At 56.8% G+C, this 22,814-nt stretch overlaps 1 protein-coding gene and 1 long non-coding RNA gene across 5 annotated transcripts; one reads left to right on the top strand and one right to left on the bottom strand.

The window, feature by feature from the left end:
• Positions 1 to 205: 205 nt before the first annotated feature.
• LOC122206606 lies at positions 206 to 3,647 on the top strand. The gene is made up of 3 exons (XR_006196523.1): positions 206 to 289; positions 2,863 to 3,245; positions 3,586 to 3,647. It is a non-coding gene; the product is annotated as an uncharacterized LOC122206606 (long non-coding RNA).
• GPRC5C (G protein-coupled receptor class C group 5 member C) lies at positions 289 to 22,465 on the bottom strand. Of its 4 annotated transcripts, none has more exons than XM_042915951.1 (5): positions 22,388 to 22,465; positions 9,089 to 10,171; positions 6,163 to 6,257; positions 3,511 to 3,660; positions 289 to 1,586 (listed from the first exon to the last, which is right to left on the bottom strand). In XM_042915951.1, exons 2-5 carry the CDS (start codon positions 10,137 to 10,139, stop codon positions 1,554 to 1,556), a joined length of 1,329 nt encoding a protein of 442 aa, XP_042771885.1. In that variant the 5' UTR covers positions 10,140 to 10,171; positions 22,388 to 22,465; the 3' UTR covers positions 289 to 1,553. The 4 variants fall into 4 exon arrangements, with proteins under 4 accessions (XP_042771885.1, XP_042771884.1, XP_042771883.1 ...); XM_042915950.1 differs by lacking the exon at positions 22,388 to 22,465 and adding an exon at positions 17,474 to 17,745; XM_042915949.1 differs by lacking the exon at positions 22,388 to 22,465 and adding an exon at positions 16,129 to 16,534.
• Positions 22,466 to 22,814: the final 349 nt, after the last annotated feature.

Raw genomic sequence — 22,814 nt, 5'->3', positions numbered from 1 at the left:
TAACTAAGCCAGGGTAGCCTGTATCTTTCAGGAGCCCATCTTCCCAAGCCTACGCATGGATCCCTGGAGGACTCAGGCTATGAACAAACCCACATTCACCGCAGGCTGCTCTTCGGGACTGCCTGGCGGGGCCAGGACTCACAGGAGACTATCACGTTGAAAAGCAAAGACAGTGCCTTTATTCACTGTGAGGGATCTTGGGGCCGCTAACCTAGATCAAGAGAAGCCTGAGGTGCACAGAGCTCCCCCTTCCCCTCCATCAGAGGGACGTAATGCACCATTCATGGAGGTAAGTAACCCAGTACAGGGATCGGTAATGGGGGGGGGGGGGGGGCGTGCTGTCACACACAGTCTATGGCTACTCTCTCTGCAGGACCTGTTAGCCCAATTTAGCTCCGGAAAAATATTCCAGTTAACAAAGGCACAGCCTGCTTAGGGGCAGGAGGGTAGCGCTGGACAGCTGTGGGCGGACTACAGGGCAAGGTCAGGTCCTACTCTGGTTCTTTGCCTCACCCTGGGCCCCCAGAGGCAACTCTTGCGCTGAGCACTGAGCTCCAGCCATGCGCCAGGGGAGGCCCCCTCAGACCAGCCCGCTCTGTCTGGTACCTGAGGGCAGGACCAAGTCAGAAGACCTCGTCCCCACGAGTCTCCAGCTGTACACACATCTCCGTCCTCGGTGCCACCGTCATCAGGTCCTAAAAGATGCCCCCCCTCCATTCCCTCCGTGGCCATCAGGACCCTCTGGAGCATGTCATGGGAGAGAACACTGCCAGCAGAGATGTGTACCTCAGCCAAGTCCCAGTTCTGTGAGCAGCGGAGACCCCAACCCACGTGGCCTGGGACTCTCAACCGGCCCCTGAGAATGCGGCCCCAGACCCCACCTTGTGCCTCGATGCACCCCGGTCGGTTGCAGGCGGGGAAGGCATGGGGCTGTGGCGTAAAGGGGCACGTGAGGGAAGCACCAAAGCGGCTGAGACCCAGCACCCACAAGCCGCGAAGAGGAGCGGTGTCTGCGTAGGCCTCGGGCTGAGCTCTGTCCCAGCTCAGGGGCCTTCCACGGTCCAGGTGGCGGCAGGAGGCCCTGATGAGAAAGACGGGAGCCAAGTTCTGCCAGGGCTCTGCTCCCAACACTCACGGAGGAGATTCACCCAGGCGCAGGCGGGGCAAGCTGATGTTGGACACCAAAACAGCCGGAAGGCCCAGGGCGTGAAGACAGGGCATCTGAGGATGGCCATCTGGAGAACCACAGCATGGGGACACACGGGCTGTGACTGGGGGGGAAGGGCGTTGACGGGGGACGGAGGCAGGCCTAGCAGTTCTGCAGATCCTTGTGGCCTCAGTCACTTGGGGACCAGGAAAGGCTGGGCTGGCCCTGGGGCCCCAGCCACACACCTCGGGGCTTCACAGGTACCCACTCAGTCCACTGCTTCAGGGTGGTGGCCTCCGGTCCCTCCCAGCTCCAATGACAAGGGCGGGAGAGGTGCTGGGCCCTGCCCAGCCTGGACAGAGGCCTGAGGACATCAGGACGGCGTGTGGTTCAGGGAGGAGGGCTTCTACCATCTTGTTTTATTTTGCGGGGACTGAGCCTAAAGCAACCAGAAAGAACAAGAGTCAAAGGGGACCCCCCTACCGCTCGGGGCCCAAGCACTGACTTTTACTAAAAAAAGTGTCTGAGGCCCCGGGGGGGCTGGTGCAATCTGACATAGAAGGGAAACTCTGGGAGAAGTTTGTTTTTCTTCCGGCAACCTTTCTCTCCCTTCCAATAGAGACATTTGTTTTTTCCCTGCAACCGGTGTCAGAAAATAGCTTCTGACCAGCTGGGGAGAAACATTTCCAAGCTTGGGAGGGGCGGGTTTGGCAGCCCCTTTGCAAAGCCCTGAGCCGGTGTCCAAGGGTCAAAGCTCTGCGCTCATCCAGGCCCCGGCCACTGGGGCCTACTGGCCATCCCAGGGTAGGCCTAGGAAGATGGGTCTCAAAGACAACCTGGCCGGTCTTGGGGTGGCCACTTCTAGAGGCTGTGTGGCCTCTCTGGCTCAGTCTGTTTACCTGTGAGAGGGCCCAAGACCTCGAAACCCCTAAGTTGCCTCTAAGGCCCTGTCCAACCCTACAATGGCACGATTCTGGGATGCTGACTCCACAAAGAGGACAGAATACTGTCCTGTCCATCTTTCTGGACAGCTACGAGGTTTAAAATGACCTGATGTGGGGGCGCCTGGGTGGCTCAGTCGGTTAAGCATCTGACTTCGGCTCAGGTCAAGATCTCGCGGTTTGTGGGTTCAAGCCCCCCGTCGGGCTCTGTGCTGACAGCTCAGAGCCTGGAGCCTGCTTGGGATTCTGTGTCTCCCTCTCTCTCTGCCCCTCCCCAGCTCGCGCTCTGTCTCTCTCTCTCTCTCAAAAATGAATAGACGCTAAAAAACATTTTTTTTTTTTAAATAAAAAATAAAATGAGCTGATGTGGAAAGGCTGTGTTTACAGTAAAGGACTGAGCAAGTGAACATGTTAATAACTGCCCAGGGATGAAACCAACCAGAACCGGCCGACCCTTTCCACCTTTGGAAACCCACTTTGTAAACAAGTCCCAGTGCACAGTGTGCTCTAATGGCATGGGGCGACGATTCTCCGCCTCGTCCCCTAAAGGACCTTGACGGCCATTGCCCCGAAGAGGGTCTGAAGTCGGCCTAGCTTCCCTGACCCACACCTTACCCACAGAGCTGCCTGATGGCGGGCCCCTGCCTTCCCTGCTCTGGCCTCACGTATGGCAGGTGGAGGGGGTCCTGGAGGAAAACTGCCTGATTTCAGATAAACCCAGAGCTGGACTAGACCCCACACAGGAGCTGGGCCCCAAATTCGTTCTAATTGCAGGGTTACCCAGGCTCAGCTGCAGACTCCTTCCCTGGGTACAGGCGTCAGCTACTTGCTTGCATGGAAGGAAACATCGGCAGCAGCTTTCACACGAACTGGATTTGGAGGGAGAAAGAGGAACCACCCACAGCCCGTAAAAGGAGGAGGCCCATTCGGTGACCAAGAGCCCAGGTCAGAAACGACATTCCCAGAGGAAGGGCTAATAAAGCAAAAACGTGTTTATTAGGCACCCTTGCTCCTCACAGAGGAGCAAGACCCAGGACAGACGCTCCTGAGAAATCTCTCGAGGTTGCAGGAATCTCTTGGAAGATTCCAGAAAGTGTTGGCACTGACTGGCCACCACCCCCAAGAAGAACACTATCTGGCTGGAGCATGAAGCTAAGGTGAGCTTCTCAACTCCACAAACACCGAGGAGTCGGGGGGGAGTGGGGGGCCCTGGGACACCCCCCCCTGCACCCGCCCAAACACTGGCAGACAGGGAGGGCTTTCCTGGCTCTGGGGCACAGTCGCCCGGAGCCACTGAGGGGTCAGGGAAGTAGGAGAGCAGTGGGCTCTTCTCCCGGGCCAGGTCCCCGCAGGGCCCTCCCCAAATCTGCCTGCCTTCTCCTGGCCGCCGACTCAGTCCCACACGTAGGGGTTTCTAAAGACCTGGGAGTTCTTGCCGTCTTTCGGCGATGTGGCTCCCTGGTGGCTCTGGGCCGCATACATGTCTTCGGCCCTCAGGGTGGAATTGGCACTGCCCATCACCTGGCTGTTGGCGGTGGCTCGTGGGAGGATGACGTCGTAAGCTCCTTCAGACTGGAAGGAAGGACAGGAGGTCTCACAGCCAGGTTCCGCCAGGGCGGACGCACAAACACTCTGCTTCCTGCGGGGCCGTGCCTGCCAGCTGCCCCCTCCCTGCTCCCCCCCACCGCCTCCCCCAGCAGTGTCCCCACTTCTGGAAGCGGAGGGGCTGGCCTCTGACCTCAAGCCTCACCCTGCAGAGCTCCAGGCCTCTAGACACAGAGGAGGCGCCTGTCACCTCAGACGGTCCTGAGGCTTCACTATTATTCTCCGAAGGACCCTTTGCTCAAGCCCCCTCCCTCCTGCTCCCAGTGCCTTAGGGAAATCCTGGGGCCCAGTGGAGGGTGAACCACATACTGAGTGCAACTGCCTGCCTGGTAACGCTCCCAGGCGCCCGTCTCCCCAGACTCTTCCCAGAGGCCTCCAAATGGCACTACACCGCCCGGCAGTCACAGCTGCTGTCTGCCTGGCCGAGGACGGCCTTCGGTTAGCCCACGTTTCTCATCTTGAAGCCTGGGCCGGCTAGTCAGATGTGGAGACTTAAAACCCAAATTCTCGGGGCGCCTGGGAGGCTCAGTCGGTGAAAGTGTCTGACTCTGGGTTTCAGCTCAGATCAGGATCTTCAGGATCTCCGGATTCGTGAGTTCGAGCCCCACATCGGGCTCTGCACTGTTGGCACAGAGCCTGCTTGGGATTCTCTCCCTCTCTCTGCACCTCCCGCATCTCTCTCTCTTTCTCTCTCAAAATAAACTGAAGAACAAAAAAGCAAAACAAAAACAAAAAACCACACACACACACACACACACACACACAAAACAAATTCTCTGCCCGGAACCTGGCTAGAGCTGTGATGACCCTATTCCTGTGGGGGGGAGACAACTGTGGGGTGAGAAGGGCCCAGAGGCACCCGGCCCAGCTCTCACCCTGGAGGGAAGGTGAACTCCTTGCCCCACCTGCCTTATCGTTACAGAAAGACCCACCACGAAACCCCTGCCGCTTCAGGGTCCCAAGCCGCCTTCTGTCTCATCAGAACCGGCTGGTCCTTCCACTCGTTTGCACCCAGGTTCGGGCCCCGGGTGCTCCTCCCACTGGTTTGCAACCCCCAGCTCCCCTGGGGGGACATCTAGCTCCAGGGACATCTAGATGGGTGGTTCTCCAACCTGGGTGTGCAACAGAATCACCTGGGCAGTTTGTTAAGCCACAGCCGACACCTAGTCAGGATCCAACCCAGTGGTGGCCTGGTAAATGTTTACCTGGGGTGAGGAGGGAGGGAACGTTCCACTGATTTCTGTGGGCGGGTACTCCCCATGTGGCAGATTCCAAGTTATCAAGATGATACCACTGAAGAGATGCTAACCACCAGCCCCATCCAGTTTGCATTTATAGCAAGTTCCCCGGTGATGGTAATGCTGGGGGCGGGAGGCGGGGGGGTTGAGGAATCTGGAGACCACGTTTTGAGAATCACCACATCAGAGAAAATATCCCTGTCCGTCCAGATCCTACCCGCAACTCAGGGAAGCAGGACTCAGGTGCACAGGTGAGTGAAGGGTGGCAAGGTTGGGGCATCCGCTGAAGGAAGGATCCAGGGGTGGGGGAGAGGGAGGGGTTCCACAGCCTCGGAGGCTGTAACCAGCAAACTCGATGTCCTTCAGAGACTCCCTCCCCTCCCAGTGCCCGGCTGCAGGTTCACAGGTTCAGCTTCGGGAGAAGGAAGGGTCTGGGACTGTAAGTTTCAGATGTTCACTGCACCCTGCCCCCCACCCCAGGGGCTCACGGCAGGGAAGGGGGGCGGGATGAGAACACCACCCCGCTGACCTCCCTCGTTTCCGGTTCCCAGCATCCTGCCAAGGCGGGTCACTGACCTCTCCCCACAGTGACTGCCAGCCCGGGAGAAGGAACATATATGGAGTGAGTGAAAATCTAAACCCCTGTCTTCCTGTTCCCACCCCCCGCTGGCTAATGGAGCATCTGGTTTCCAGAACCCACTGTTGGGGGGCGGGGGGGGTGAGGTTGAGAGCTGCCTCCTCCTGCCTGTGGGGGGAAGGGAGCCTGGGCCCTCTTGGGACAGCTGTGGTCGAGGAGTTAATACTAACCTGGATCTGCTTTGGGGTCCTCTGTGCCTTTGGGGGCACCAAAGAATGACACCTACCTACCTACCTGGCTGAGACCTTCCTCTGTCCTTCCCTAAGCTGCTTAGGGTAAAGCTGGCACCTCCACCAGCTCAAAGAGGGCCTATTCTGCATTCTCCACAGCAAGGGACCCCAGTCACCGTGCGACGCTCCATGACACAGGGCAGGTCCCACTGCGGTGAAGCTGAGGGCGGTGTATACAACTCCGGAAAAAGGGCATCAGGAGCCCCGCTTGGTTCCCTGAGCCTGATGCATCAGAGGGAGAAGCCAGCCTTCTCCATCCATACCCCACCCCACCCTGCGCTGGCCACACGGCCTCTGCACCTGCCCGCTCAGGCTGGGCTCCGTGACCCCAGCAGGGTCACAGAGACCCTGGGACCCCACTCACCGGGCCTTTGTGCATCAGGGCCATCTCGGTGGGCTGGTACACACTGGTCAGCAGCTGCCCATTGTACCCGCTGTATGGGGACACCGGTCTCTTAGCTGCGAAGAAACACAGGAGCCGTTTGGAGGCTGGACTCTCAGGCAGGGCTCCCCAAGGGGAGCACACAGAGGGAAGGGGGGGGGGGGTCTCACCTGCCCAGGGAGGACATCGAACCCAGGGAGGAAGCCTGGCCGGGGTTGGCCAGCTTGGAGGTAAGGCTGCAGGTGTGGGGGCCCCTCAAGAGCCCAGCATGCCTCTGTCGGGAATCAAGGAAGGCAGGATGTTGCCTGCCTTCCCCTCAGGCCTCCCTGCCGTGTGAGGACCACCCCCTCCCCCCACTTCAGCAAAGAAAACTGCTCCTGTCAGCAACCTCCACATCCCCATCCGCCCTGCGGGGCCAGAGGCCAAGAGGGGCACATGGGCCTTCGTTCGGCCGCCTTCCAAGATGGCCAGGCTCCAGCGCTGGCCTCTATCACTGCAGGCCAGCTGCTAGACACTAGGGTAGGCACAGCAGAGACCCCACAGCCTGAGACTCCTCACGTCGTCACAAAGCAGAACTGGATGCTGACCCTCCAGGACCCCACGGCCCAGAGCCCCACCAGGAGGACTGAGTGTACCTCCCGTCCTGTGGCACGCTGGCAAGTTTCCAGAATGATTTTCAGTTCCAGGAATACCTCCCCAGGCCTTGGCCCAGCTGGCATCCCGATCTGTTCTCCCCTGCTGGGGTTCCCAGGGTGTCGGAGGAAAGCTGCTGACCAACCCCTGGGGCCCGAGAGCAGGCTGTGCCTCAAGGAGAGGCGGGCGGCTGTCTGTCTCCTGCAGACTGATGGCCCGCGGCTCTGAGGGACCACAACTATACAGGGCTGGCTTCCTAAGTGCTGGGTCGGCTCCATTGATTTTTCCATTTAGAAAAAAAAAAAAGAAAGAAAAAGAAAAACCCTCACAGCCCCAGAAGTGTTCGCCTTGAGAGGACAAAGGCTGAGTACTGCTGGGGCTTCTGGGCCAGGCAGCAGAGGTGGGCAGGGAAGGTCCTGCCCAAGTGTGCACACAAGCCCCGCCCCCCCCCCCCCAGCCTCACCAATTCCCCCCTGCCCCATCCCCCTCCCCCGCAAAGCGCTCAATCGGTCCTGCTCTGGTATGTGCACCTCTGCCCAGGGCCACCCCAGTGGGCAGATCAAAGGTCAAGTGCCAGGCAGGACAAGGATCACTCCTTTCCCCCAGATTGAGATTATGGGCATCTCAGTTTGTAAAGAGGCAGGGAGTTCTAATTCTAGAGCTTTTCCTGCCTCTGGCTCGCACCTCTAGCAGAGACCCCAGAGCTGGTGACTGACAGTCAGGCATTAAAGCCTTAAGCCCCCAAACATCTTAATCAGCCCAGTCTGGGCTTGGGGGTCAGGGCTCTGTACCTCCAGTTCCTGGTCATGTCGGGTGAAGGGGCTGTAGCCAGCTGGCTAAGAAATCACGCGAGACCGCACGCCACAGGACACATCAGGAAAGGCGCGGCTCGTGGCACGCAGTAGGTGCTCAGTAACGGCTAGACTAACAAATGCCAGAGAAATACTCTTCCCTTGGGAAACTGGGAACTCAACTGGCCAAGGGTCCCAGAGAATCATCCCCCACCCCACCCCCACTGCCTGCTTCTCCAGCTACTCCCAGAGGGGGCTTGGCACAGGCTGCAGAAACCTCACCCACCCCTGCCTCTTCCAATTCCAGAACCCCCTCAGCCCGACCCCTCCAAGGCTGTATGGCTGGCCGGCACCCCTAGTGCTGGGCTCCAACAGGACAGCCCCATCCCATTAACAAAGAGCCGTGACAGGAGCTTGGGGACAAGCCAGCTGGATAGTGGGTGCTGCTTAGACTGGTATGTGGCACAGAGTTTTTAATAAAATGAACAGAATCTTGGGGTGCCTGGGTGGCTCAAGCAGTTAAGCGTCCGACTCCTGATTTCGGCGCAGGTCATGATCTCACGATTTGTGAGTTCCAGCCCCGCGTCTGGCTCGATGATGTCAGCTTGGAGTCTGCTTGGGTTTCTCTCTCGTTCTCTCTCGGCCCCTCCCCTGCTGGATCTCTCTCTCTCTCTCTCTCAAAATAAATAAACATTAAAAAAAAAAAAAGAAGAGGGGCATCTGGGTGGCTCAGTCAGCTGAGCATCCAACTTCAGCTCAGGTCATGATCTCATGGTCCGTGAGTTCGAGACCCGCATCAGGCTCTGTGTTGACAGCTCAGAGCCTGGAGGTTGCTTCAGATTCTGTGTCTCCCTCTGTCTCTGCCCCTCCCCTGCTCACACTCTGTCTCTCTCTCCCTCTCTCAAAAATAAAGATTAAAAAAAAAAAAGAAGAAAATCTTAGCTGGGAAGACTTTTAACAGAAACCAAGACTATGAATGTATACCTAAGAGAAAAACAAGTCCTGGGAGGGTACTAACAATAGTAAAATAATGGCAATACACACAGCTAATAGCTAATACTTCTAGAGTACTTTCCTAGTGCCGAGCACATGCATGAATTTACTCCTCGCAAGAATCCTATTTAACAGGAACCATTATCAGCCCCATTTTCCAAGTGGGGAAACTGAGGCCTGCGGAGGTACACGATCAGTGGTTATCGTTCTAAAGACGGAACAGGAAAGAATGGAGTAGAACTGGGAAGACAGCTGGGTGGTGGAGGGGAGTTTTATCCGTGGTGTTTGAAATTTTAGAGTGAAAATACATTCATGAAAAAAAGTACAGGAAAAAAAAAAACTTTTCAAATCTGGAATTCAGGGAGTTTCAGGCAGGAAATTACAGATAAACCCAAGAAACTTCCATTCTGCCCAGGAAAACAGCCCCGTGTCCTGCCACAAGCAGTGCAGAAGGAAAGACGGGCAGGTAGGGAGGGGATTCCTCCACTTACCTGAGGCCGGCTCGTCCATGGAAAAGGCCTTGTTCTCCACAAACATGCTCTGGCCTTTCTGCTCCTTCAGGATGGTCTCGTAGCCTACGCCCCGGGTCGGGTACATGTCCCCCTGGTAGCTTTGCTCTGGGCTGGCCTTGGTCACCTGGGAGACTTCAGGGATGATGTAGAAGAGGACAAAGGCCCAGGCATTGGCGGCAAGAGCAATGGCCAGCGTGGGATCGTCCCAGGTGGGACTGTTGTGCTGCTTGTTGCCGTAAGTGTACATGACAATCCACACCACCCAGATGGCGATCGAGGTGGCCGTGGTGAGCAGCACGAAAACCCCGTGCTTGCGCCAGCGCTTGAAGCGGCCACACAGGGCTGGCCAGGCCCCCGTGAAGGCGCACAGCAGCAACAGCATGACGTAGATGAGCGCCATGACAAAGTCCATGTTGGCGATGGCACACGGGGAGGCCGTGGTCCAGGCAGCGCTGCCGTTGCCCGGAGGGCCGCCCTCGCCACCGCCCCGGACCAGCGTGATAATCAGCCACTCGGTATTGATGATGACCTCCACGAGGGTCAGCAGCACGGCCACGGTGAAGATCACCCAGCCCCGGGGCCCATGGTTCTTCCGGGCCAGGAAGTTGAGGGCAAAGACGTGAGCCACCAGGCAGGAGAAGCAGACGGCGAACAGAACTCCAAAGAGGAACCGGCGAGAGGCACAGGTGGAGAAGTCCGGCTTCACCACGCAGGCAAAGACGAGGCAGAAGAGGCCCAGGGTCCCCAGCAGAAAGAATACCTGGGTCCCCAGGAGGCTCCGCTTCTTGGTGTCCTGCACAAAGGGGAGGCTGGCCACAAGGATGATGGTGAGGACAAAAGTGGTAACAACGCCCGCCCCAGCCACTGCCTCCAAGACAATGCCCCAAGCCCCAGAGCGGTCACACAGGTTGTAGTAGAGGGGGTTGAGGTCCGGGCTGCAGCCGGGTGGCACATGATTCTGGGCCTGGGCCCCTGAGCATAGGAAGAGGGGCAGCCCCAGGCATGTCAGCAAGGCTTTAGGGATGGCCATCCTGGCTCCCAGGCCAGGCTCCAGCTGGGTCCCTAGAGATAGAGCAAGAAAAGGTAAAATCAGTCCTCCAAGGCCGGCCAGATTCGGACGCACGGGTCTCTTGCTTTCCCCTCTCCTGAACCAGGGCAGCCAGTGCAAGCTGATGACGAGACTGTCCCCTGAGCTTCAAGAATCCTTCTTGACACAGAACTCCCGGGAGGCCTATCGACTGACCAGAGAGGCAAGTGAGATGAAGCCCATTTGTCATCTCTGTCCCTCGTCATGGAAAAGGAGAAAAGTGTCACTGAATTTTCAGGTTCCCTGTTCCCTTAGCCTATCCAGCATCCGAATATTCCCTGAGCTCTGGTAGCTGGTGTGAGGGTTTGTGAGCAAGTCAAAACCAAGCATACCACCCATTTAGCACTTTGTCTCTGCCCTGAGACTCCCAGAGTTCAACAGGCCCGATGCCGTGCCCCTCAACTCTGCCCCTGTGACGCCCACGTCCATGGCCAATCTGCCACGTACTCATTCACGCAACGCGTACTTAACGAGCACCCGTGACAGGGTGCAGCCTGCGGCCAGAAAAGATGAAGAAGACAGTTCCCTTGGATTCCTCCCTGTCACCTCCCTTTTCTGCCCTTCATCTGCCCACTTTTCAGGCCAGCTCTCCTCTTCCGAATCCAAACTTCTTTGTCTAGCTCAATTGCTGGAGTCAAGGATAAAATAAACGAATTTCTCAGCTAGGGACTTAATGACTTCATGCAAAAATCCTCCTATGAGGCATTAACATTTTAAAAGCAAGAACCAGACAAGGGCAATGCAAGAACTCATCTGTCATGGAAGACTTTAAGGCGCAGTGGCTAGAAGGCAAAAAAGAGATCTTTCATCCATACCAGGAAGGTAACTGATCACTCTACGTACTCCGCATCGCACCAGTCCCAACAGCGGCTCTACCAAGTGCTAAGCAGCAAAGAAAATGAAACCCCCGCTCTCAAGAACAGCTGGATGTTCCCTGTGTGAAGTGGAGGTCAAGAACGTGTCAGGTTCTTGAGAAATGAAACATCCAATCAGTGAGCTGTCCAAAGAGAGACTTTACATTTACCTGGAGAACAGAGAATCTAAATGTTCTAAAGAGCCAAGTTCAAGGGCCTGGGTGGCTCGGTCAGTTAAGCCTCTGACTCTTGATTTCAGCTCGGGTCATGATCTCACGGTCCGTGGGATCGAGCCCCGCATCAGACTCCACACTGACACCGCTGAGCCTGCTTGGGATTCTCTCTCTCCCTCTCTCTCAAAATAAATAAACTTAAAAAAAAAAAAAAGCCAAGTTCAAAAATACTATGAAACGTAGGTACTGCACATCATATCACCCGTTATGTTCAAGTAACTAGTTGTAACCCTGCCTCTTCCTCTCTCACTTCTGGGGTCCTATAGAACCCTCCAGAAAGACAGCAACCAAGCTTTCCTGGGCTGATAATGACTGCTAGTGGCTCGTGGGGGAATGGCATGATCCTCCTCTTCCCACTTCCTTTCTTCCTCCTTTGGGGGTGGTGATACCTACCCCCGTATGTTTTCACCATCCCTGGTTAACCTGATCTCTCTTTTATTTATTTATTTATTTATTTATTTATTTATTTATTTTGAGAGAGAGCGAGCGGGTGAGCGAGCAAGCAGTGAAGGGTCAGAGAGAGCGGGAGAGAGAATATCCAAGCCGGCTGTGCACTGTCAGCAGAGTCCGACGTGGGGTTCGATCCCACAAACCATGAGACCATGACCCGAGCCAAAACCAACAGTCAGATGCTTAACCAACTGAGCACCCAGGTGCCCCCCCCCACCCCGTTACCCAATTTCTAACAGGTGAACAAAAGTCCTGTATCCCAGTCAGTAGAAACGTCGTCTCTCCATAATTGAGAAGTGGAAGAGTATTGTTACTGGATCAGGGAAAATAGAAACTCAAGGATAAAGTGAAATTGACATAAGAAAAGTGCATCAATTTTCAAAGTCCTTTAATACATATCCTACAAGCCCCTTGAAAATACCGTCGATATCTCGACCTTCTGAGCTACTTCATTTTTCAGTTAAGCTTGCTATTTCCTTCCCCCAGATACGACCTATCGTTAACTCTTCATAAACTAACATCTTTACTGCGTTCCTAAAAAACTGCATGGTCACAGAGCTCAGTTTCTCTTAACTTGTAGTGCAAAAGCACCGTGCCTTCCCCTGCATCGACATTTAAATAAGCTTTTGTAGGAGACTTTGTGTAATCGTAAATCAATAACGCATAAACCATATTTACAAGTGCCGGAAAGAAAGAGCAGAGGATTCATGGGTAAGGAGGAACATTGAACCACTCCAGGGGATATAATTTGCCGATTACATGCTATGGGTTCCTAAGCATTTAACCCCATCTTGGGCGTTTGGGGCTCACAGCAAAGCAGCCAGAACTTGTGGTCAAGTTGGAGATGTGGAAGTGAGCCCTGAGAAAAGCCACTCCAATTTGGCCCCCAGGTATTTGCACATCTTCAAGCACTTCTCCCCCCTCCACCACCTTGCGCTGGGTCCCCATTTAGAACAGGTGATTATTCTAAATCAGAAAATATTTACTGTGCATCTGAGGGGGGAGGGGCCAGGGGAGGGAAGGAGAACAAAGCCCAAGCTCTGGAAACTACAAAGATGAACAAATACAGTCCCTGACTTGATGGTTTTTAAAATCCAGTAGGAGAGATAAGGTATGAGAAAATAAGTGCCCCACAACAGAATTTGCCTCTGGGGAGAAAAAGGTGCCACAAGACACAGAGGAGGAAGCCTTGCGCTGAGGGGTCAGAAAAGACAGAATGGAGAAGATCTTTCAACAGTGTTTTATTCAGTATTTAATCAATTTCAAGTATGAACTGAGTTTGTAAAGGGAGACTGCAGGTGGCTAGCGACAGACTAGAAATGCTACAGGGAAGGAGTTTGGGGCATTTTTCTGAAGGCAATGAGGAGCCACGGAAGGTTGGTTTTTTGCACCAAGGCGGCATAACCAGGGCTGTGCTTTACAATTTCAACCTGGCAAAAAGCACAGGCAATCGATTTGTTGAGGGCACCTTCACCCCTGGCCAAAGGTAACAAGGCCATAATGGACAGGTCTGGGAGATCGTTTCCAAAATAACATCTAAGGACTGGGTGGAGGTGAGGGGAAAGGATACCAATTCGCTACAAGTTCATATCTGATAACAGCCATATCATTACAAAAAAAACCCCAAGCCCGGTCCCATTTAGCTCTGCAACCCCTCTGTCACTTATTCTTCTGGGTCCATCTTGCTTTGGAGTACATGCCTTTACCCTGATGGCATTCCAGCAGCCTCCTAGCTGCTCAGCACTGCCAGTGTGGGAACTTCCAAAGAAGGAAACAGGAACTTGTGGGACCAAACTGCCCAGGTGCCCTGAAACTTACCAGCCCCAGATGAAACAAACCATTCCCACCCTGATTCAATCCATTTCTCTGATTCCCCTGGAAATTCAAGGGTGAGGGTAGACATAGGAATACAGCAACTCAGGCCTAGGGCAGCGATCCCTGGAAGCCAGCAGATTTAGAGCAGGAAGCTCAAAAGAGTTCAGCACTGGTCCTTTGACCTCCAGGAGTGCAGATTCAGCCAGTCAACCCATGCCATCTTTTAGATGGTGGAGAAGGGGGAAGGACTTTTTAGAAATGGACCCAGCTCTGCCTAGATACTCTCCCTCCGCCGGGTCCCTAAGCCCTGCACTTCCCGGCTGTCTTCTGAGCCTTGATGGTTAAAATTCTGTGTGTATGTCTCCCCTCCGAGGCTGGAAGGTTTGGGAGGGCACTGGACAAGACCTGTTTATCTTAGCATCCTTGCAACACCTGGCGCTGTGCCTTGAACACAGGAGGCATTTAAAAAACATTCGCTGAACAGACTCGGTGCCCATTTCTCCCCTGCCTTCTTCATTCTGGAGTCACATCTCCTTGCTTCAAGATTCTCAGTGGGACCAAGGACGGGAGGGGGAGGGGGACTTCTTTCTGCCCCATGAATTTCTCCTACACCACCGCTGCGGCATAGCCCAGTCTCAGATTATTTTCTGGACAAAGGGGCCCTTTTGCTTCACCTCCCTGGAATCAGTCATACAAATATTTTTAATCACCTCTGAAATCGGCCTTTCCCCAGCTGAGCTACTCAGCCCCCAGCTCTGGTCTGAGTCAGCCCAATCCAGTTCCAGAATCCCCTTCCTCCCTCTTTCCCTCTCCAGGGGGAAGCAGAGAGGCCTCCAAGGCACCGGTGGGTTCAGAGGCCCAGCTGGCCCTGACTGGCTTGATCAGAGGTGGTCAGGCCCTCTCACCTTTCTGGAACAGCCCCTTCCTCACCCCCTACCATTCACATCAGAATCTGAGAACCCCTAGGGCCTGGGAGACCATCCTGAAGAGGGCACCATGGGCTTCTCACTGCCCCGGTCTGAATCTCTTAGGCTCAAGGATACAGAGTAAGATAAAGACACACAGCCAGTGGTTACATTTAAGGATGCCATGACCTTTGATAGCCCCCTCAAAGGCACCTAAGCTCACCCAGGGATACTACAGAACATCCTCCTAACTCCCCCTCCCCGTCTGCCAACACTGAGAAGACCAGCAGGAGAAACGCTAGGACCTACCTGCAGTGCTCCTACCTCCTTCCCTTCTCCCCACTCCCCTCCCCCCCTTTCTGGAGTCCGGTACTTAGGTACTTAGGCCATATCATCTTACTCAGGTCCAGAGGTCTCCAGGTTGGGGAGGGAGGGGCTTCTGGGAATCTCATCCTTGACTCCACATCAAGTGGGCCTTTGGGCCAAAATTTCCTGAGTATTCTGAAACGTGGAAGTGTTCAATCCAAGGGTCTGCTCTGGAATGCCACTCTGGAATGTGCCCTACTTCCCAACATTCCCCCCCCCCCACCCCAAACATAGAAAGACACAAGGTGGGGACCTCCAGAAGCACAAAACCCTATTGTGACACATTCTGGTCCCTGTGCTTTAGGATCAAGATCGCGACCTTTGAGATGACTGGCTTCTCGGGGGTGTATAACTGCTGGCGGGTGGATGGAGGGGCGCTACCCAACCCCTGCGGCTGCAAAAGGCCCTGGAAAAGCCATGGGGGTGGGGAGTGGAGCAGGGATCTAGAAGCCAAGCTGCCAGAAGTAGAGGCTCTTTGATGGTCTGATTGCAAACTTCCTACAGGAAGATTCGGAGAATTTCCCTCCCCGCTTCCTGGGGTCTACACCGGCGCTCCCCCGGCCTTCGGAACAGAATGAGCAGGGACCCAGCCTCTCTCACCGATTCCCTCCGGCCACAGAAGCCTGCCCTCCGCATCCACGGGCACCGGAGAGGGCGCCGGCCCATAAGTCACTGCTGACGGTGGACTCACGCAGAGAGGCGGCCGGAGTGGAGGGGGCACCGATTGTGGGGTTCGGGACAGCGCCGGGCTTCCCCCCACCCCCGTCCCCCAGCCGGCTCCGGTTTGGAAAGTTTCTGCGACCCAGCGGAGTTGGCGCTGTCCTCCGCCCCCGGTCCTCCGCCCTCGGGCTTCTGCCCGCACCCACCGCCAGCCAGCCCGACCCAGGCGGCGGAGGGGAGGGCGGAGCGGGAAGGCAGGAGTCCTTACCTGGGACGCACCGCCCGCCCGACTCTGCCACCTCCGGCGCCAAGCCGGGCGCGGGCGGGGGGAGAGGGACTCGGCGTGGGGCGCGGAGCCAGGCGCAGTCCTGGCCTGGGGTGGCGGGGCCCGGGCGGGGGGCTCGGGGCTCGGGGCGCAGGGCCTGCCTCTCCCCGGGACCTGGGCTGAGCTGGCCGCGCTCGGTCTCTCCTTCTAGTGCTGGCCTCTCCCCGCACTCGGCTCCTTTCTCCGGGCGAGGGTGGGCTGGCGCCGGCATCACCGTGACATCACCTCCATTCAAGCGCTTATCGGGCGGCCGCAGCGCTCCAGGTATGTGCAATCCGTTTGCACAGCAACAAAGCCCGTCCGGCCCTCCCCCAGCCGACTCACCTCCAGGCTCCGGCGAGGCGCACTTTCCGGCCGAGGAGGGAGCACCGAGTTTCTGGCGGAGCTGGAGTGAGTGTTGTTGCTGTTTACTGCCACGCCCCCGCCCGCGGGCGCGCGCACTCACGCGCGCTCACTTTCCGGGCTCGCCTCTCCCTCCGGAAAGCGGTTTGGGGGGCAGCCCAGCACACCTCGCAGGCGGGCTCTCCCGCCCCGCATGTCCCAGCGCGCACACACGGCCAGGCGCGGGGGCCACCTCGGTGCGTCTCACCTAGCCTCCGTCACCTTCGTCCTGGCTCGCCCGAGAGGCACACGCGCCGGGCACAGCGCGCTGCTCACGGCTGGAGCGAGGCGCACACTCAGACACAAAGTCCGTCTTTGTCACGCCTTCTGCGCCCCCTCCCCTCCCCGAGCTTGAACACGTGGACACACCACACACCCACTGTCCGCCTCCTCCACGCGCGGCCCTTCCCCGGCCCCGGGGTCACCAAAGGTGCGTGGGAGGGCCAACCGCGAGCGTCCCTGCTGCGTGGGCCGGGCCCAGGTCCACCCGGGACAGTGAGCAAACGTCGCCCTGGGCCCGACTCCCCTGCGCCTGGATTTCCTGCGATCGCCCCAGACTCAGTCCAACTCTGAGCGCGCGCTCCCCTCCCCGCGTCCCCGTTCCCTGTTCCGACTTGTCCTAATTAGCCTTCACGGTCGTGTTCCCCGAGGTACAGTGTTTAACCCGGCCCCCGCGGTCCCTGCGCTCCGGGACGCATCGGCCCTGACTCCGAGTCCACCCCTCGGGACTTTTCCACGAGTTCAAATACCCTCCGCCCCTCTCCGCGCCCCACCCCCCACTCCCTGCCTCGGGGTGGATCGGCGGGTTGCCACCCTTTCCCCTCCGGCCCCAGGAATCAGCAGAAAGGGAACTACAGAAATGGGGAAGCGAAGCCAGTCTGGGACGTCTCTGGCCCAGTAAACAAGAGGAGATTTTCCGGCCGCCTTCCCCTGGGGCTGCGGGCTCCGCGGGCGCCCAGAGGGGCCTAGTTAGCCGGCACGGAAGGCCCGGAGGGGCCGCGGCGCACCGGGAAGGGAGAGGTGGTTGGGCCTGGCTAGGGCCCAGGGGACGCGGAGGGAGGGCAGGGCGCCGGGTCTCCGGGGTGCTGTTCTCGTGACGCCGAGTTGCCTGGGGGATCGCCAGCAGCGCGCGGTCGGAGCCAGCCGGTGGCGGGGCGGGCGGCGGGGTGTGTTTGCACAGCCTGGAGCGCCCGGGAGGAGGGGTAGCGGGGGGAGGGGAGGCAGCGGGTGTCCGGCGGTGGCCAGGTTGGGGGGGGGTGGGAGGGCGCGGGGAAAGGTGAGGGGGTACCTCCGGGGCTGTTTGGGTGCCTCAATCTACGACCAGCAGGAGTCAAACTCCATGAATCACCGGGAGCTGCCCGAGCGATAAACCTCAGGCCTGCCCCTCCCCTCGCGCACCGGCTTTTCCGACTCCAGGAGGGAATGTTTGCTTAGCGGCCGGGGCTGGCGGTGGGGCCCTGGTTTTCTAGAACCTGCCTCCGTCCCTGTGCCTTGCCCTCGCTTGCAGGTCTGGGGAGTGTGGTGATCACTGAATTGTTTCCGTTCCTTTTAAATATTAAGAGGAAGACCGCGTTCGGCTGCAAAGTTGTACCCTACTCCGTGTCTCCCTCCCGTGACTCCACCCCTGCCCCACGTCTCCCCGACCCTCCAGTGTCTGAGGGCGAGCCCAGAGTGACCCAGCAAGTTCTTCTGGCCTCTGACCAGTAGCTTTCATTAACAGGACAGCTAATGCCCAAATCAGTTTGCTGGGAGGGTTGCTCATTAGCATATGTGAAAAGCCAATTCTGAGCGCGAGTCGGGGGGCGGGGTTGGGGAAATGGGCTGGAAGCCGGTGAGCTGTGGATCCAACCCAACATCTCAGTTTGCTTTCAAGCTTCTGGAACTCCTTCCGGGACAGAGGCCTCTCCCAAGAGGCAAGTCTACCCCCACCTCATTCCCTGCCCAGGCAGGGGTAAGGTTGGGGTATGGGGTGCCTGGCCACCCGATGGGAGTTTGGGAAGAGGCCTGCCAGCCTTGAGCAGTGGATAGCCGTGGAAATGTAGCGCAGTTTTCTGAAAGCGGTTTGCTGGGTCCCTTTTCACCCCATCTCACTCTGGAACAGGATCTGCCTTCAAAACAAGGCAAGGCCCTTGGGGCAGATGACCTGGCCCTTTCAGCCTCTAGGATCCCTGGGGCCCCCAGCTTGAGTCCCTTGAGCAGGGCCTAGCTGGATGTGGGGTGGCTAGATGGGAGGTCAAGATCTTGATTACCGCCCCCACCGCCGTCACTGCCCACCCCGTGAGTCACGTGGTCGGGGGTGGGTGCTTCCGGACAGGACCAGCCAGCATTGGCTAGAAGGGAAGTTTTGCTTTCCAAGACTCCAGGTACAGGGTCCCCTGCACCCCCCCCCCCCATATGCCCTTCACCCAGTTTAATGACCCACAGGCATCTAAGCCTTTATGAACTCCCGGTTTTCACCAAAAAATAACACTTTGGGAAGCCATCCCTGGTGGATACTGCCCGCCCGCTGTTCAAAGAGATCCGGGATTGATGGATTGTGGGGGAGTGTCTAGCTCCCCGCCTCCCCTAATACAGTGCTTGAGTTCGTGCTGGGCCATCAGAACAACTTTTATCCATGGCTGCAATTGTCTGAGGGACTGACAAGGCCCGGGAGTCAGAAGCAGCTTTGCCACCTGCCAGCTGTGTGACCTGGGCAAGTCACCATATCTCTCTGGCACCCTGCCTGCACTTTCCTCTCCATGGGCATGATAACCCCTCCCCCACATCTCTCTGTAACATCCAGATGAAGCCCAATCTAGGATGTTCCTCACACAGCCTGCCTCTCACAGGTGTCCAGAGGTCAGCTTCTCCTTTCCTGATGCACCCCCTCTGAACCTTAGTCCTGTCAGCTAAAAGGGCCCAAACTCTTCTAGAACCTGCATCTCTGACCTTTCAATTCTGTTTTACGGTTATCAGAATAACCTTATGCTCTGGGCCTTCACCTCTGCTTTTCCTTCTTCCTCCAACATCCTGTCCTTCCTGTGACCAAAATTTTTACAAAATCAACTCTGCCTCAAAGCTCAGCTCCAGGCTCCCTCTGTGAAGCTTTCCTCACCTTCCCCAGAAAGAACCCTGGGCCTTGCCCCTTTACGCACAGCCCATCATGCATCGTTGATGTATCATGACCCTAGTGTACCTTCATCAAGCTTGTTAACCGTTGTCCGCCCCCCCCCCCCCCCCCGCCCCGCCACTAGACTGTGCCTTTCACAAGAGGGAGGCATGTCTCACTCATCTGGGGTCCCCAGCGTCTGGCCCAGAGTCTGTCACGTGGTGGTGGCTCCATTGTTTCAAGGTCAGGACAGTAGCAGCAAGAGTTGAGATGCAGCCCCTGGAGGGTGGTTCCCTGCAGACCTTCCCCTCACAGCAGGGGCCTTGCAAACAGTGTGCACCTTCCCTGCCCAGAGCCAGAGGCCTTGGGAAGCAGGCAAGCCCCAGTGCCTTCTGGAAAAGTCCGTCTCCCCCCGACCCCCGCCCCGGGGCCAGCAATGCCCTACATTCCATGTCCTGGCTTGGGGCACCGGGTGGCCAGGGGAGGCTAGAGGTCAGCTGTGCTTCCTAGAGAGACCCGCTTGCATGGGTAGCATGAGTCCTGGATGCAGCTTCAGCTGGCGGAATCACTCTCAGCAGTCATTTCCTCCTCCCCGTCCCTGGGGGTTGAGTGCCCTTGGTCTTGTGGCCTGGCCCCAGTGAAGCGAGAACAGTTTCTCATTGAGCTGGGGGTGGGGCTCTTGGATCCCTGACAGGTAGGTACCTGGAATCTTGTGCCAGGCGGCTGGGTGCCCCACAACTGGCTGATAAACAGATTGTGCGTTTGACTTCTCCTTGCTCCCAGGCTCCATATTAACTGGTTACTGCCCAGGCTACTCTGTCTGGCTAAGTCTCCTTTTCTCTTAGGCTAATAGGAATGGTGCTTGAAATAGTAGGTGCCCCCTGGGTTTTTTTGTTTGTTTGTTTGTTTGTTTGTTTGTTTTTAAGGACCCAGGTACCAAGGTAGCACCTTAAGAAATAGGAAGCCAGGGTCCTGGGAGCAGGCAAGTTAAACACTAATTCACCACAACTGGCTGCCCATGGATGATCCCTCTGGAATTGTACCCGGAAGTGGGCTTTGGGCAGAGCCTGCTGGAATGTCACCTGACGCCAGGCCCATCCACATTGGCCACAAATCTGCTTCTGCCAACCGCCACCCACCCCCCCCCGCCCCGCTGCCTCTGGCCATGGCTCAGTGGCCACTAACCAACTCCCAGTGGAGAAGAGATCTGGATTTTCTGAGTGCCCAGGTCTGGACAGTAGCTGTCAACAGGCAGTAACTCTAGGAACCAGGGTCAAAGCAGAAGGCCCAAGGATTCAGGCCCCTCGGCCCACCAATCCCTTCGAAACCAAAAAAGAAATGTATACGCAGTGCCCCATCTAGCTCCCTGTTACCTTCAGGAAGGGTCTCCCGCCCCCCACATCTGAGAACATTTCAGGGACAGGATATCCTTCACCTACTAGCAGCTAAATGGCCCCAAACTGGTGACCTCACTTGCAGCCTTCCTACCACTCCCCAACACTTCCAGTCACCCTGCAAACCCCTGTCCTTTGGGGGACATTCCCTGCCTTCATCCTGGCACTCTGCTGACACCTTCCCTGGTTCCCATTGCCTTGAAGTGAAAGACTAAACTTGCTCGCTCGGCATTCAAGGCCTCTGCAATCTGCACTCAACCCAGACGCCAGCCTCATCCCCTTCCTTTCCCCTATAGGAAATGGCCACTCTGGCCCGAGAGTTCAGCTCCCAAGTCTGGTCAGCTCCGGACTTGCCTTCCTGTGGCTTTACTCAGGCTGCCCCCCATTCTCTGTCCGGGTTGCCCCCTCTGGGTCTCTCTGAACCAGTCCCCGTTCAAAGTCCTGTGCTCCTCGCAGAATGTTTTGCTGGTGACCCCACCCCATGGCTCCCCTGGAGCTCCCCATCTAACTTGAATTTGCTAATCTGGCATTGCTCTGCGTTGTTCATTATATCTTCTTCCTAAACATTTTGCCTCTCTAACCCCCGATAGGCTTGGTGGGGAATGGCTTCTGATTTCATTCAAAGCTCCAGGATAGTGCTTTATACACACAATTCAAAAAGGCAGTAAATATCAGCAGAATATTGGATTGACTGGCCAGCAACTCAGTGAGGCTGCCTTCTTGAAGAGAGAGGTCAGGCTCAGGGTTTAGCCTTGGCCTTGCAGCTGTTGTGAACCATGTACTCAGATCCCTGCCTCCCTCTGGGCCAGAAATCCAGGCCAGGAAGTTCAGAGAAAAGCTAGGTGGTCTGATATCGCAGTACTCATAATGGCTTGCTCCTGTAGAACACTTTTAAGTGTCTTCTCTATATATTTGATCCTTACAGCTTGATGAGTTCAATAGAGCCGATATCATTACCTCCATTTTACAGATTTAAAGACTGAGGCCAAGCCCTGGATTAAAACCCATTTGTTGGAATGCCACTGGATTGCCCGTCTCCGGGCCATGCTGCAGAGAGCCTTTGTCACCTCTCATACGGCTCTTCCCTCTTCTGCCTTAGTAATGAACGCATCTTACAGGTAGAAGCTCTTTGAAGGAAAGATGGGTATCTGACCCATCTCTGTTCCCTTGGTGCCTTGCCCATAGTAGGGCTTCAATAAATCTTTGGGAGGGAATAAATAGGTGAAGGATCTGGACAGGCCTGCACAGGAGAAGGACACTGGCCACAGAGCACCTGGCATCGAGTGCACAGCCAGCCTCTTCTCAGCTACCCTTTCTTCTCGGGACAGTCCCTTCGCTTCAGAAGCCAGCCTCATGAATATGCTGTGCTGAGCAGTTGCCTGGCCTATGGCAGGGCCACGTGTCTCCCTCTCGAGGCCTTTCTTCCTTCTCCAACCCTGTTCTCCGGGTGGCTGCTGGCCCCTACAGTCACTCACATCCCCTCTGCACACAGGGCAGCCTGCCTTCGGAGCCACTCAGCCCTTCACCAGCCCCCGCCAGCCACCAACACAATTCATTCAATGGCATTCAAAAGACCCAGTCGCAGCCCACAAACCCCCGCCGATCCCCCCCCCCCACCCGCCTGGGATTTGAGGGCACCCTGACTCTCGAACTCAGCCAGGACCCGGAGGTGAGGGAGAAGGCCAGGGTGCCACGGGAGAGTCACACACGCCACACTCACCACGGACGGCGGGCGCTCCAGCCAAGCTGGCTTCTGGGCAGCGTCCAGTCCCCGCTGATCCCCCCGGCGCTGCTGGGGCCTTGACTCTGTCTCCCTTGCCGGAAGCCCCGTTGCAGTGCGGCCGGAGGCTGCCGGGAACCCAGCCCGGCTATTCTGGGAGTGTGATGGGGCTCCGGGCCGCCTGGCAGCAGCTGAAATTTCAGCCCCTTTGGTTTCCACACTGTTCTTCTCCTCCCCTCTGATGATAAGGCAGAGTTCGGTCATTATGCCAAGTTCAGAACCACTGATGATGCATTTGAGGGTCTTAATAGCAGCTGTGGTTGTGCTAAAGTGGGACCTGGCCGTAAACCGCCGTACTCCAGCCCGCTGATGCAACGGCCTGCGTTTTCGCTATCAGTCATCCAGACCGTGGCCCTGCTTGTTCACT

The sequence above is a fragment of the Panthera leo genome, chromosome E1, assembly GCF_018350215.1.
Source record: "Panthera leo isolate Ple1 chromosome E1, P.leo_Ple1_pat1.1, whole genome shotgun sequence".
NCBI lineage: Eukaryota > Metazoa > Chordata > Mammalia > Carnivora > Felidae > Panthera > Panthera leo.
Note: the sequence above shows the minus strand (reverse complement) of the source record. Positions and strands in the feature narration are given on the sequence as shown.

Bases quoted from the DNA above. Each gene is read 5' to 3' on its own strand.
- GPRC5C (XM_042915951.1), bottom strand. From the start codon at position 10,139: ATGGCCATCCCTAAAGCCTTGCTGACATGCCTGGGGCTGCCCCTCTTC. The intron at 6,258-9,088 runs GTAAGTGGAGGA...GTTTCTTCGCAG, and splicing joins CATGGACGAGCCGGCCTCAG to CTAAGAGACCGGTGTCCCCA. The intron at 3,661-6,162 runs GTGAGTGGGGTC...CCTTCCTTCCAG, and splicing joins CCCTGATGCACAAAGGCCCG to TCTGAAGGAGCTTACGACGT.